The 16,280-nt window shown below is 37.3% G+C and overlaps 1 protein-coding gene across 8 annotated transcripts in view; it reads right to left on the bottom strand.

Annotated features, from left to right (window-relative positions):
- The window catches only part of DOCK9 (dedicator of cytokinesis 9), a 226,764-nt gene that overhangs the window by 102,813 nt on the left and 107,671 nt on the right, over positions 1–16,280 (bottom strand). For 4 of the 8 annotated variants that reach the window (XM_036756911.1, XM_036756918.1, XM_036756915.1 and 1 more), the window contains exons 26-31: positions 15,000–15,125; positions 14,458–14,529; positions 4,897–5,043; positions 4,240–4,323; positions 3,430–3,541; positions 3,005–3,046 (exon numbers count right to left, since the gene is read on the bottom strand). In XM_036756911.1, coding sequence (XP_036612806.1) covers positions 3,005–3,046; positions 3,430–3,541; positions 4,240–4,323; positions 4,897–5,043; positions 14,458–14,529; positions 15,000–15,125 — 583 coding nt within the window. The remainder of the gene's footprint in view (positions 1–3,004; positions 3,047–3,429; positions 3,542–4,239; positions 4,324–4,896; positions 5,044–14,457; positions 14,530–14,999; positions 15,126–16,280) is intronic. The other 4 variants (XM_036756919.1, XM_036756916.1, XM_036756917.1 and 1 more) reach the window with 1 other exon arrangement.

Consider the following 16,280-nt stretch of genomic DNA (forward strand, 5'->3'; position numbering starts at 1 on the left):
TTGTTATCACCTCATGAACTTTTTAAAAAAAATAATGTAGATAGTGATTTTAATTCCTCAACATACAGACTTAGGCCTATTTATTTTGTTGTTGAGTCATTTCAGTCGTGTCTGACTCTGTGACCCTACTGAGGGTTTTCTTGGCAAAGATATTGGAGTGATTTGCCATTTCCTTCTCCAGCTCATTTTGTAAATGAGGAAACTGAGGGAAAGAGCTAATAAGTGTCTGAGGCTAGATTTGAACTCAGGTCCTACCTGACTCCAGGACTGGTGCTCTACCTACTGTGCCACTTGGGTCTACTTGTAAGATGAACTTAAAGTTTATGACCCTGTCCAGGGGCACCACTCAGAGAATGTTCATCTTTACGGAATGACTACTTTTATAGTCATTGGAACTCCAAGCCATGGGTCAGAGATTGGATCCACTTAATCTCTCAAAGGAATAACTTCATCTTTACATGGGACATGTCAATGTGGAGACATTGTAGAGAGGGTCATAGCTAAGACATATCACTTGATCTTAGGCTCCTGTGCATTGCAACACAGGACAAAATGACCAGAGAAGGAAGTCTTGGAATAGAATTATTGATAGGGCAGTCAACAGCAATGGCCCAGGTATTTTCTCAATATTTATTAGCCAGGATCTAACTGCTGAATTATTTTGCTAGGCAAATAATAATAGTAATTTTTAAAAAAAAATCATGGGAGGATATTATTAAAAGAGGGTTTTTGTTCATGATTCTACATTATTCTACTTTACTATGTGCCATACATCTTAAGGAGATGGAAAATTTGATTGATAAAATTTCAGAAGTATCACTGAAATGTTAATTTATATGGCTGAAAATTGATGTTTTTATATAAAGAGCTATTCAATGAAAACATCAATTGTTAGTATACATAGGTCTGGCTAAAATATCACTTGTAATTATTATGGAAAGTAGTGTTCTAGGGTACTACATAACCCTTATCTGTCAGAGCAAATGTTTAAAGAGTTTAGAGAAAGAGGGAGAGAAGAGAGGCAATAGAAAGGCAGAAGAGAAGAGATCTAAAAAAAGAAGAGAAAAAAGAAAAATGGGGAGAAAGGGTAGGAAAAAGAGAGAAACAGGGAGAGTGAAAACCTGCTGATGCTGTTTTGCACCAAGGGGGAAAAACAGTGCTTTGACAGCTTGCCTGCAGATACAGAAAGTCCAGGGGTGGATTAGGTGAATTAGAATTAGAATTGGATAAATCAAAAGTTTTTCAAGAATGAAAATAAGAACCTTTATGTCCCTTCTGTTGTAAACAGAAATGGCCCAGATAGAAAAGGCTACATAATTATTGGGCTGGAACTGCCTACGTCAGCACTTATTATTGTAAACATACTCTGGCTCTTGGCTCTGGGCACTTTCCCTGGCTGTCCCCCATGCCTAGAATTCCCTTCCTCTTTATCTCTGACTACTAGCTTCTCTGGCTTCCTTCAAGTCTCAACTAAAACCCCATCTTCCCAAAGCCTTTCCCAAACCCTTCCCCGCTTCTGAAGCTTTCCTTCTATTAACTATTTTCTATTAGTCCTGTATATGTCTTGTTTGTACATATTTGTTTACTTATTGTCTCCTGCATTAGATTGTGAGTGCCTTGAGGGCAGGGACTTTCTTTTGCCTCTTTCTGTATTCCCAGAGCTGAGCATTGTGCCTGGCAAAGGATGAGAGCTTAATAAATGACTGACTGTTCTTAAATTCCTTGAAAGCAAAGACTGCTTCCACTTTTTCTGTCTGTACCTCACATAGACAAATCTTGATTATCCTTCAGTACGTTTTCTACAAGGCAGCTAGGTGATGCAGTGGATAGAGAGTAGGGTCTGAAGTTGGGATGACCTGAATTAAAATCCGGCCTCAGATACCTATTAGATATTGGGCAAGACACTTAACATCTCTGTTCACCTTAATCTACTGGAGAAGGAAATGGAAAACCACTTCAGTATCTTTGCCAAGAAAATCCCATATGGGGTCACGAAGAGTCAGACACCACCGAACAACAATAAAACATTTTCCATAGGACCATGGTGCCTCCTCCATTCAAATCAAGTCAAATCATTAAGCATCTAATGTTTGCAGTAGTATAGCAAAGGAATATTTCAATCATTAAGGATCTACTGTATGCAGTGTACTATGCAAGACATCGGGGGGGGTGACAGATTCTTAGATAGAACACCTACCCTCATGGAGCTTATACTTTGGGTCAGCCACAATGTGGTGGAGTTTCTCTTTGTTGAAAACCTCTGAATTTGTACTGGAATGAGTATACCTGATTGTTCATATATGCACTCCAAAATCAAATTATTCTGGAGTTATGATTTTATTTTATCCACCTGCTTCTCTCCTTCATTAACAAATAATCAATATCCCTCCACGTGATGTATCAGTACTTGAAGGATGCTAAACACAATACATATTGTATTGGTTGGTATCTTATGTCAAGTTTGATTAATTTGATTCACTTATGAGGACAAGAATTAATCGGCTACGAACTATTGTTCGTTTGTTCATTAAACAAAATTGTGTAAGTTTAAGGCACTGTACAAAAGAGGAGACAAAAGATAAGACATTTCGTTCAAATTCAAGGATTAAGCTGGACATTTATATCAAAACACAACGATACAAACAAAAAAGGCATGTGAATGAGATACGTTATTTGTGTTTATGGCTGGTGTCAACACTATGTGAACAAGAGCTGTGAGAATGTGGAAAGCTAATGCATGGGCCAGAACACAAATGGGACCCTTCCTCTCCTTTAAAGGGATGCCCTAGAGCTCCTAACGCACCACAGGCAAAGGGTCTTGACATTTTTCGGGAGGTTCCTGGTGCTAGCATAAAATGCATATTAACCGATTTGTCACTAGTTTTGAAACTGCTAAGAGAGCTCAGGAAAGGTCTAGACGAACAGCCAAGGGAATCAGCAGCACTTGCATTCTTTTTAAAGGAGGGAAATGCAAGAAAGAGCAAACGTCACACCTCACACCTACCTAGAGGAGTGTCATGAGACTCCACGGTTGGTGAAAGAAAAGCTAAGTCATAAAAAAAAAAGAGGAAATAAAGTGGAACAAACAAACAAAAAAAAAGCTCCCATAAGTAAAATGGATTTTTGTTATTCAAGCAAAGAAAATTTACAAAGGAAAAAAAGTTACATTCTGCCACAAGTCTATCTTATTGCTTGATAAGCTGACTACATTCATTACCTAAAGTATTTTGAAATTCAGTGATTTTTCCACAGATGCAATTCCCTTGCAGCTTAATAGGACTTAGGGGGAGGGAGATGTCTTCATACCCTATCCAGCCCAGTTTGCAAAGTTCAAGATATCTTAATTGTACATTTGAATTTTTTTTGCCCACATCATAAATCAAAGTCTATTTCTTTACTTAACATTAGTACAGCTGAGGAATGAGTTACCTTGATATCTCTGAATCCTGCCTTTTCCAAATGGCATTGGCAAATTCAAAGGGATATAGTGTTCATGATTGCACACTACACGGAGAAATTCAAACTTGAATTCAAAAAGGGTCTGCAGGAAAAATGGTTTAGCTGTAAATAATGAGGTTTAGTAATTCATTGGACACTTTGCTGACCATCTTAAATAAGAATACTTACTGGAACCAGGCACCCTCAGTCTTCATCTCTTTGACTCCCTTGGAAACGTGTTTGCTACACTTTACAAGCCCAAGAATCACTGGAGTAAATTGTTTTAAAAATCAAAGCACTTGAACCCTCACCCACTACTGCCTTTTAGGTCTGTGAGTAGTGACATGCATAATCACAACATCTGGAATCTGTGAGGTCCTACATGCTAAGTAAAATACATACTTCTGGTTTTGTAATACAGCAGAGGGATATTTCAAAGTATAGCCGTCTGCTACTTATCTGACTTGAGGCAAGGCATTTAACTTTTCTGGGCCCCATTTGGAAAATGAGAGAGTTAGACCAGAAAATCTCAAATATTCCTTCCAGCTGTTAATCTGTGGTCCTATGATCCTAAATGACAGGGAGAAAAATTCATACTTTCTTTTCCCTCCTTCCTTTTTTTTCTCATGCCCTCATGGGTCTACGGAGTAACAAAAGTATATTGAACATTAGTAGCTGAGTTCAGTCTCATGGAAAATTCTGATATGAATAGTGAGAGAAATGAAAGGATTTCTAAATGTGAATATGAAAGAAGAAAAGAAAATATCCAAAGATCTAGGGAAGACAAACAAGAAAGGATACCTTTGGATCTCCGGGTGCAAAACAGCTGATATAGTTGTTGATCTGTTTGAAAACAAAGCCTCTGTCCATAAAGGTGAAACATCTCTGTAGCAAGAAAAAAAAGTGAAAATATTTTCTGAAGAACAGCTTTCTACCTTTTTTTTTTTAGCATTAATAACTTAGCATTTAATTAAAATAAACCTATGTGCTCAAGGAATCTGCAAATCGATAAGTTATAGGGATGAAAAGGAGATGGTCCTTCAAACACACACAATGCCTCTCCTAGGTGTTTTTACTCTCCAGACTTTGCCACCATTCCTGAGCTGCCTTCTCCCACTAGAAGTTCTCACAATCCCTGTAGTCTTCTCATCCTGGAACATCCCTCTACTCTTGCAGACCCCTTCTCCCACTGGTGTATTCCTTCCAGAACCACCATTTTGAAAAAGGGCCCAGACCATTCATCTTTCCTTCCTTCCTCTCCTGGCTCTGTTCCTGACTCTCACCTTTTCCTTGCCTTTCAGCTCCCTTTTTTGTGTGATGTCTTTCCCTCATTAAAATGTAGGTTCTTTGAGGGAAGGTCTTTCTTTTTTCTTGTTTTTGTATCCACAGTATCTGGCACAGAGTAAGGACTCAAATGTTTGCTGACTTGACTCAACCATCACTATTTGGTGTACTCACCTTTATAAAAACTGCAAGGCTGTGGTTGGCATTTTTTGAGGCCTCTGGATTGTCTTTGAATTTCTGAGTGATGTGCGGCATCAGCATATTAACAACTGTCTCAACCGCATGATGATAGGAAGCAGGAAATCTCTGGTTTCGCAACAACTGAAAAAACAAATTTAATACAAATACCTGCTATTATTTGAAGTTGAAAACCTGGGAACCAAAAAAAAATCACTGCAGATTCTATGTGAAAAATACTTTTAAAAATACAAGATTCTAACAATTCTAACTAGAATGATTTCTTAAATGTTATTTTCAAAGCAGTAGAAAAGGGTTTTCAGTACCTCAAAGTTTAAAACTAAGAAAAAAAATTAAAGATTTGTAATTAAGCTATTCAACTTAAAGATTTATAATTAAACTATTTAAATGCAGTAATCTTCAAATTGATGATTTACTCCAGTGTTGTGGGTTGGGTTTTTTTTCAATCAGGAATTTTTTTTAACCAAATATCTGCAAACTAACTGATTCAAGATTGTAGAATAGATAGACAGTTGGCCTCAGAATCAGGAAGAACTGCGTTCAAATCCTGCTTATTGCTAGCAGCAAGTCAACTAACCTCTAAGTGCCCCCAGCCAACTCTACAAAGATGCTCATTTTGTTTGGTTTCGGTTAAGTTCAAAACTTAAATAAATTTAATTAATTAAATTTAATTAAAATAAATGATTAATTAATAAATTGATATTATTTTAAAATTATTCATAAAATAATTATAATTTGAATAAAACAATTAAACTTTTAAATAAAACATTTTTTAAAGGACTATAGAGTATAAGATTGTAAGAAGATATCAATCTGCATTGATAAAGGAAATGCCTCACTGACAGCTCCCTGTATTCATTAAGTTACAGTTCTGATTTTTTTTTTTAAATCAAGTTTAAAGCATGAAAATTATAAAAGATTGGTCCTGGGATTGTCTAAGGCACTCATGATGTTTTATCAAAACCCATGCATGAACTTGGAACTATGCCCAAAAGGCTATAAAAATGTGCATACCCTTTGAGCCTGCAATACTACTTCTAGGGCTGTATCCCAAAGAGATCATACAAATGGGAAAAGAACTCACATGTACAAAAATATTTATAGCAGCTCTTTTTGTGTTGGCAAGGAACTGGAAATTGAGGGGATGCCCAACAACTGGGAAATGGCTGAACAATTTGTGGTATATGAATGTAATGGAATACCATTGTGCTATAAGAAATGATGAGCAGGCGGACTTCAGAAAAACCTGGAAAGACTTACATGAATTGATGTTGAGTGAAGTGAGCAGAACCAGAACATTGTACAGAGTAACAGCCGCACTGTACGATAACTAACTTTGATAGACTTAGCTCTTCTCAGCAATGCAAGGATCTAAGACAACTCCAAAAGACTCATGATGGAAAATGCTATCCAGATCCAGAGAAAGAATTATGGAGTCTGAATGCAGATGGAAGCATACTATTTGCTCATTCTCTCTTTCTCTCTCTCTCTCTCTCTCTCTCTCTCTCTCTCTCTCTCTTTTGTTTTATTTCTTCTTTCTTGAGGTTCATTCCATTGGTTATAATTCTTCTTTGTAATATGACTAATGTGAAAAGACATGTTTAATGTGAATGTATATGTAGAGCCTATATCAGATTGCATGCCATCTTGGGGAGGGGGGAAGAGAGGGAGGGGGAGAAAATTTGGAATTCAAAAGTTTTTGGAATTGAATGTTGTAAACTAAAAATAAATATTAAATAAACAATTAAAATTAAAATAATTTAAAATTTTTTTAAAAAAACTCATGCACGCTGCCAGGTATCACCTAATTGCTCTCCTTGCTTCCATTTTCTTACCCTACCTATTTTCTCCTTTTTAAACTTAAAAAAAAAAGGAAGAAACACAAAGTAGGTTACTCAGTCTGGAACATGGGGTTTGTGACACAAGGTAACATACTATAAGCCAGATAGCGGAAGACTTTAAAATGGCAAGTTGGGGAGTTTTCACTTAATTTTTAGAGGCAAAAGAGTCACTGATGATTCTTAAACAGAGAAATTACTTCCACCAAATTAGGCCCCATGTAAACATGATTCTCAAAAAGGGCTCTTCAGATGATGTATCAGCACCCACAACCCTCTCTGCATTTAGTTTCTGTCTCACAAAGCTATTCTTTCCCAGAACCCTTTAACTGACTCCCAGGGAATCCTCACATGTCTTGACAGGTACTTAACATTCAATTCATTCAAAGCAGCCCCTGTCAGCTTCGGCTGCTTAGATATGTTTTATAAACAAGTCCTTTGACCTCCTGTTATGAAAATGAACACAAAATGCTTTTTGACCTGGCACTGAAAGCCACAACTATCCACAACCTAAAGAACTATTTTTATAAAAACTCACACTCTACTTGGCATGGTGGCACTTAGCTGCGGGCCCTGCTACTGGGGATGCCGAGGCTTGCAGATTGCTTGAGCTCAGGAGTTCTGAGCTGCAATGAGCTAAGTCAATCGAGTGTCCAAACAAAGTCTGTCTGTCACCACTACGGTGAACTCCTAGAAGGGGGGCTCAATAGACTGCCTAAAGGCGACACTAGTCATCTTGCCACTGGACTTCAATGACTCTGGAGCAGTAAGGCTGAAAACTTTGTGCAACTCTACCTCATTTAAGTCCTACTCAAGAGCGATGTCATTGGTCCTCTTCAAGAACAAAGGACAAACAACAACAACAAAGAGGAGGCAACACCATTATCAACTATCTACTATGTCCCATGAGGTGGTGCAGTGGGTAGAAAGCGCCTGCAGTGGAGTCAAGAAGAGTGATCTTCTCCAGTTCAAATCTGGCCTCAGAGACTTACTACCTAGATGACCCTGAGCAAGTCACTTAACCCTGTTTGCCTGAGTTTCCTTATCTGTAAAATGAGCTGGAGAAGCAAACGGCAAACTACTCCAGCATCTTTGCCAAGAAAACCCCAAATGGAGTCATGAAGAGTCAGACACGACTGAAATGACTGAACGATAACAACCATATGCCAGGTTCTGCATTGGGTAATGGGAATAAAAATAAAATAATAAAGATAAAAATTTATAATGTAAAAAGAGAAAATACAAAAGTAAAAAATTAAATAGTTCCTGCCCTCAAGGAGCTTAGACTCTACTGTAGGGAAAACAACATGGATTCAGGTAATGCAAAATGTTTACCAAAATGACAAGAGGAGGGACCAGCTTAGCCAGACTGAAGTGTGTAAGGGAAGGGGGAAGGGAAGGGATAAGTGTGTGTGTGTGTGTATATATATATATATACACACACACACACACACATATATATATATGTGTGTGTGTGTGTGTGTGTCTGTGTATATTATATATTACATATATGTTATATATAGTATATATAATACACACACATACAGACATAATGTATATACATGTATATATACATATTATATATGCACACATATATGTATATGTATGTATAAATATATTCACACATATATACATATATAATATATACATTATATATATAGTATATATACCTATATATACATACATATGAATGTTAACACTTACGACATACCAGGCACTGTGATAAACACTTTACCAATATTATCTCATTTGTTCTCATTTGAAGGAGAGTCATGTACGGTTACGTACATGTGCATACTGCAAAACTTAAAATGCTATAAAAGTGTCATCAATTGTTTGTATTTAAATATGCTTGTGGGTACATGACCAATCAACCAGCAGGATTCTGGTTGATAAAGCGGCATTTGCATGATGAATTTTAAATATAAACATTCCTTGGTGGTAACTACTCCTTCTATGACTATCCCTAAAGAGTAAATACCATTCTTAACAAATCTTAACTCTTCTTTGCCTTGAATAGCAGTGTTCTCAAGTCATGAATCCAATTCAGATCTAGTTTAAATGAATTCAAATGAAAAGGACTCCTCCAGTATGAATAAATTCAGGTTACTCCACTTAATTTAGATTTGCTTTTTGTTTGGACCTAGTGACAGACTCTATATCAGCTGCCTGAAGACCAGCTTAGCTTAAGTTTAGAGAAGTTCATTACCAGATGGTTCATTCCCATTGGGGATGGGGAGGGGTGGAACAGAAGGGGGAGAATGTATGGTTTTTTGACAGTCACATAACTGTCCACTAAAGTATGAAGGTTATCTGCACTAGTAAAGCGAGAGCCCACAATGATGAAATCCTGACTCTTCTGAAATATCTGAAGAAGTACTCCAGTTCTGCTTTAGATTCATAGAATATCCCAAGTCAAGAAATATGTGGATAAGCTGCCCAAATGCCCCTTCTATACAAACATCTCTCTGTCTGTACATGGTGACTGAATTCTGTTAGCACTAGCACATGTCTATTACATTAAAAATTTCTAATCCATTTTTACACCACTTCAGAATAAATCTATTATTAAATATTTCATGAAAATGACTATTGTTTTTGAACATATGGAGATGCCAAAGAAAGATGTTTTAATTTGCAGATTTCTCCAGTAAAGCTCAGTTTGGGTGGGGGTGAGAAATAGAATTTTAACAGGATGATTTTTAGTTCTTAAATGCTAGAAACAGACAAGAGTATAATCATTGAATTCAGTTCTCTCTATCACAGGGATCAAGTTCTCCCTCTTTGAGTGTGGCACAAAAAAAATCTATTCTACCCCTTTTCCCGAATTTTGCCCAAGTTTTGGCCTATGCAGAGAGAGAATCAGCACATTGCCTTTGGAAGCTGTGGGGTTTTTTTTGTTTGTTTGTTTCAGTGTTGTTGTTTTTTTCTGTAGACTGACAGTCATCTGCAAAACAGATATTTCCTGTGTAAAGAAAGGTGACACACACTGGGGATACTGTAGGATTTGGAAGCAAATGGCACTTTGGAGGACATCTAATCTGACTCCTTTATCTTACAGATGGAGAAATTGAAGCCATGCAGCATCAACTGGCTTCCCAGATGTAGAGATCAGACTTAGATCCTGAAAGATTAAGTATTCAAAGAGTAAAAATATTGAAACTTCAGAAGTAGTAAGCGGATGGTCTGGGACTCCTTTTTATAGCATAGTATGTTAAACATCTTCCTCCCCAGGTGCTTCTCTCCCACTGCTAGCTAACATTTCTAAAATTAAATAAATTTTTTTTAAAAAACCTCTGTAGTTTGGGATAAAGTTGTCATTAACTTATAGCAAAGGTTTTACACAGTTGCATTTTAGTGGTTACTTCAGAGCACAGAAGACTTTTTTCCTGACTGTTTCGGTGTTTTAGGATAAAAAAAAAACCTAGGAAATCACAATGTAAATGAGTCATAAATTTGGGAAACTGGTACTGGACTTTTGCTCAGCTAGAGGGTCTTGGGCTATAAGGTTGGGAAGTACCTGTCAAAGGTTATGTCGGTCAGTCAATAGACACTTATTAAGCACCTACTATGTGCAAGGCACTGTGCAAAGAGTCAGGAATACAATGAAAGGCAAAAGACAGTCTCTGTTCTCAAGGACCTCACAATGGGATGGGAAAAATAACACGAAAACAACTATGTACAAACAAGAGATAGCTAGCTAGCTAGCTACAGATGACAAGACACATACGCACACACACACAGACAGACACACACAGACAGACACACACACACACACACACACACACACATATATATATACACACCTATATGTGTGTGTGTGTTTGTGTATATGTATATGACAAATCAGAGATGATCCCAGAGCACTCAGGAAAGGATTCTTGTAGAAATTAGAATTTTAGTTGGGATTCAAAGGAAGCCAGGGAAGAAGCCAAGTGAGGGAGATGAAGAGGGAAGAGTAATTATTGGCAGACACAGAAACTGAGGTGCAAAAATCTGATGCGACTTGGCTAAAGTTGAACGTATTCTGCAAAGGAGGTAGGATTTTAATCAAAGTCTTTGGAAGCAAAACCTAGTTCTTTTCCCCCTAAAGCCCACTGCATTGTTGAGCGTTTTTTTTTATTTTAATTTTATTTTATCTTATCTTATTGCAAAAAGCACAGCAGTTGAAAAATTACTACTTGCCTTCGGGGTAAACCACATGCCTCTAAATCTGGAAGCAAGTGATGAGTGATCAGTTCTTCTAGACCGAATTCTTACCAGTAAGAAGAATCTGCTGCTATGTCACCCGGGCCTCCATTTCCTCATTTCTAAAATGAAATTGTTGGACTAGAAGGTCTCGGTGATTCTCAAACTCCACTGGATGACTGAAAAACCTACGCACAACTGCTACTGATTTGGGAGAGGAGCACTGTGATACAGGAGATGAGGGCCCAGCCCTGGAGCAAAGAAGACTTGGCTCTGAGGCCTTCCTTTGACATCTACTGGCTATGTGACCCTGATCAATTCGCTTTACCTCTGTGCTCTAGACTGGAAACTGTAGATGAATTCCTGAATCTGCTCTAGGAGAAAGAAACTCCTGCAACTGGTGAAATCACAGGTCTTGACCAAAAACAACAATTTTCTAGAAATGAGATTTTACTGGTTTCTAATTTTGTCTGCCTGATCAAGAGACAACAACATGGTGGAACTAGGAAAAACCCCGGAAAGGTATCTGGGATTCTAGCTCCAGATTAGTCTCACACACACACACACACACACACACACACACACACACACACACACACACCCTTGGAGGGGTGCTGCTGCAAGACTCAAAGAAGATAGCTCCTCCAATCTATCCTTCATAAGGTCATGGATTTTATTTATTTTTTGAGGGGAGAAGGCAGGGCAATTCGGGTTAAGTGACTTGCCCAAGGTCACACAGATAGTAAGTATGTCAAGTGTCTGAGGCCAGATTTGAACTCAGGTACTCCTGACTCCAGGGCCGGTGCGCTACTCACTGAGCCACCCAGCTGCCCCAAGATCATGGATTTTGAGATGGAAAGGACTTTATCAGTCACTTTGTCTCCTTCCCTCATTTTATTTTATTTATTTTTTGCAGATGAGGAAATTAAGGGTGAAGGTAGCTTTCCCAAAATTCCAGAGCTAGGACTAAAATTTGGTGAAACATAACTCTCAAGTGTTTTCATCATCATGATGATGATCAGGGGGCTAAAATAGTTTGGGTACACAATTCATGACCCAAACCCTCAGGCTTTGTAATGTGGAGCAAGACAGATGCATAAAAGAGGTCCTCCAAGACTTGGTTCAAACCTGACCTTGTACAGGGTGAATGTTCTCCTCTCCTCACTTACACTCCTCCTTAATGTCTTTCCCTCCCACATTGTCTTTGATCTTCCCTGCCTAAATGTCCTATGTAGCCATGGTATTTGCATGTTTTTCTTTTCCATTAGAATGCATGCCTCTTGAGGGCAGGAACTGTTTTCACCTTTCTTTTGTATCCCTAGAGGTTAGCACAGTGCTAGGTACCTAGTAAGTGTTTAATAAATGCTTGTTGATTGATTGATCTTTACAATCTAGTGAGCTTCACTGCCAGATAAACCTTCCTTAAACATAGAGCTGCTCAAAACCTCTGAATGGCCTCGCACAGCCTACTGAATAAAGTCCGCACTGCTCAGCCCGGCATTCAAGGCTTTTCACAATACTGTATTCTGCCTGATCTTTCCAGAGTCTTCTCACAACACTCCCCTCTAACATTTCCCTGTCCTCTATCTATGCCCCATCCTCTCCCATCTTTTACACCGAGCAATCATTGCACAGCACTTTGAGGTTTGCAAAACACTTTGCAAATACTATTTATCCTCCCAATAATCCCAGGAGGTAGGTGCTATTGTCATCTTCATTTTACATATGAGAAAACGAGGCAGATGGAGGCTAAGTGATTTGCCCAGGGTCATACAGCCAGTAATCATCTAGGGCTGGATTTGAACTCAGGTCTAGCGCTCTATCCGATGCGCTGCCTCATGTGGCATTCTATGCAAGCCACCTGCTGCTGACCTCTTCTTTTACTCCAGTTCAGATATGCCCTTGCCAGATGTTCCATGCCAGTAACAATCACTTCCCTCTTGAGTATTAACTAGGAATTGGCATGCATCTCCTTTACATACAGGTTATCTTTATGTGTGTCATATCTCCTCCCACTAAACTATAAGAGCCTCTTGCCAGTTCCTCCTGCTCCCCAGCTCTCTACTGCCTCTAGAATAAAGAACAAAGTTCTTCGCTTGGCATTTAAAGCTTTTCACAGTCTGGGTCTGGTGGTCTTTCCCAGGTACACTGCATACTCTTCCCCTTCATACACTCTTCTTTGCAAACAAACTGCTATTCTGGATGCTTCCCAAACTTGGCTTTGTGTCTCTTGCATCTCCTAGGGGCCTGTGCATGGCACTGGAAGGCACTCCCACCTTGTCCCCTGTGACATATCACTTGTTTCAAGGCTCTGATAACATGCCACCTCTTCTGGGAAGCTTTTTGCAATCCCCTTAGTTGTTAATGTTCTTTTCTTTCTCAAATAAGCATAACAGCCAGCATTTATATAGCGCCTAAAGGTTTGAAAGGTTTCTCATGTATAATAAAATATTATATAAATAATATCACAAATATAAAAAATTAAAATATATTTATAAATCTATATCTATAAATGTATATTTATAAATCTAGACATATCAAAAAATTCCTCATATATAATTAAATAATATCACAAATATCAAAAATTATAATATATTTAAAAATCTATATCTACAGATTTATAAATATAGACATAAAAAGCTTCTCATATATAAATAGTATATAATATCAATAATATCATAAATATAAAATGATAATATATTTACGAATCTATATGTATAAATATGTATTTGTAAATATAGACATATAAAAGTTTCTCATATATAATTAAATCATATATAAATAATATCAATAATGTAAATATCAAAAATTATAATATATTTACAAAGCTATCATATCTATAAATATATTTATAAATACAGACATATAAAAGTTTCTCATATATAATTAAATTGTATATCAATAATATAAATATAAAAGATTATAATGTATTTACAAATCTATTATATCTTTAAATATTATAAATTATAATATATTTATAAATACATACAAATAATACACATTATATATGTGCAACCTAGTACAATAACATTGTAGGTAATAAGAAATACTTTTTAAATTGAATTGTAGGTTCAATTATTTTGTACATTATTTTGTATATTATTTTATATTTTGTTTATATTTGTACATATGCTAGATTTCCCAACGAGATTGTGAGTTCCGAGACAGAGCCACGTCTTCTATGATTGTTTTATCTCCCCTAATGCCAAGGACATTATCATGTCTGTTGTAAGTGTTTAATTAAAATCTGCTGAAACATGACTGTCAAGTGTTTTCATGATGATGATGATGAATCAGAGGGCTAAAATAGTCTGGGTAGACAATTTATGATCTCAAACCCTCAGGTTTTGTAATGTGGAGCAAGGTAGATGCTTAAAAAATAACCCCTGCACTTGGACCAAGTTTAAGGCATTAATTAGGACATTAGAAGGAAAAGGCAACCCCTCCCCTAGGCGAAGATGAGGTCAGAGGTGCTCCCTAAACAGTGGCTCCTGGAGGGCAGATGACGTACCTTGACTTTCGAGTTTTCTATCAGGTGCTGAGCCATGGATTTTATCAAAACTTCAAAGAAAAACCAAGAATACTGAAAGGAAAGAAATGCATAGTCATATGAAAAATGAATAATAACACTGTCCTGTGCAAAAATCTCTACTCCAGAGTGTTGTCTGGCCGTTTTGCATCTAAATTCAATTACTTAGTGAGAGTGGAGAATGGGGTGGGGTGTGGGGTGTCTGAGTGCAGTTACATCATACTGTCACCTATACGGCTCTGGCTTCAGAATCTTGCTTAGACACATGGTGTAGGAAAGTCCCATGACCCCTATCTGGGTTGGTGGAGCTTAGCTCCTGCATCACTCCATGGTCTTGGACTCCCATTGGTTCAGCATTAGTACTGCAGAGCTACGATATTTTCTTTCATTTAAAAATGTTTTATGGGTGCTTTAATGGGTTTTTATTTATACCACCATCACTCCTAAATTCTCACAAAACCTATCCTTGTAATAGAGCAAATAATTAGGCAAGACAAACCACTCACTCCAGTTTTCTGACCTACCTTGAGAAGTTTATTGCTGGTGAGGAAGTCAGCAGAAGGTTTCAGGATCGTGGTCATGGATTTGGCCAGTTCTTCATGCACAGTCTTATATTCTGAAGCAACATATGGCTCAGCTTTATAAGCATACTTGGGGAAAAGAAAGAAAATAAAAACTGAGATTTTAATAGGCCCTACGACCTGGTTATAGTCTCAAGGTGAGGCTGATGCAGTGGTTAAAAGTTCCAGAGGAAAAGATCTGCCCCTGAGAACTGCAACATACCGAGGAAGGGAAGGCAAGCCATCAAGCCAGAACTTAGCTGGCCAGAAGAGAGAAATTCAAGTCACAAGTCAACAAACATTAATTGCTTACTATGCGCAAAACATGAGGAGATGGGGGACCAGGGAAGAAAGGGCCCTGGGATATTTCTGGGTAAACATGAAAACAAGAATGTAAGACACTTTATGCCAAGTCTATCTTTTTGCTTTATTATGTCTCTAACAGTAATGTCAACAGCCATCATGCAGGACAATTTGGTAATTTATATCCTTATTACTTAAAAACTTATCCAGAATATATTTAAATGTCTTTTAATAATCTACCATTCATGAATTTTTAAAAATCTGTTCTTTATTGTAGAACTTCTTTGGACGATTACGTTTGCTACATTCTGTGTAAAGAAATATCTTATTATTGGCACTAAAAGAACCCCAAAACCAACAACCCAAACTGAAAAACTTCTTGAAGCTTCAAAGAGGGTTCCCCAGTTCTAATATAAACATTAACTGTTTAGTATAGACAATGACATTTATTTTTTTAATTTATTTTTTAAACATTTACTTTATTTTCAGTTCCAAATGTTCTCCCTCACTCCATTCTTTCTCCCACCCATTGAGAGGGGAAGCAATATGATACTCATACATGTGAAGTCATGCAAAACATATTTCCAGATTAGCCATGTTAAAAAAGCAAGAAAAATAAGAAAAGTGAAAAAAACATGCTTCCATCTTCACTCAGAGTTCAATTCCCTGACACTGACATTTAAGTATTAGGTAAAGAATATTTAGCTGCAGATACTGAAGAGCTCTTCAGTGCAAATCTCAAAGAGCCACAGTTTTAAATAGTTTTTGATGAAACCGACTTCAGAAGAGTAGCCTAGGAATGAGGATCTTTGTTCATGTATTTATGCATTCACTGAATGAACATTTATCAGGCATCTACTGTATGCAAGGCACCATTCTAGATGGTAGAAATATAACGGCAAAAGCCAAACAGTCCTTGCCCTCAAGAAATTTATATTCTAC

This window comes from Trichosurus vulpecula, chromosome 4 (assembly GCF_011100635.1).
Source record: "Trichosurus vulpecula isolate mTriVul1 chromosome 4, mTriVul1.pri, whole genome shotgun sequence".
NCBI lineage: Eukaryota > Metazoa > Chordata > Mammalia > Diprotodontia > Phalangeridae > Trichosurus > Trichosurus vulpecula.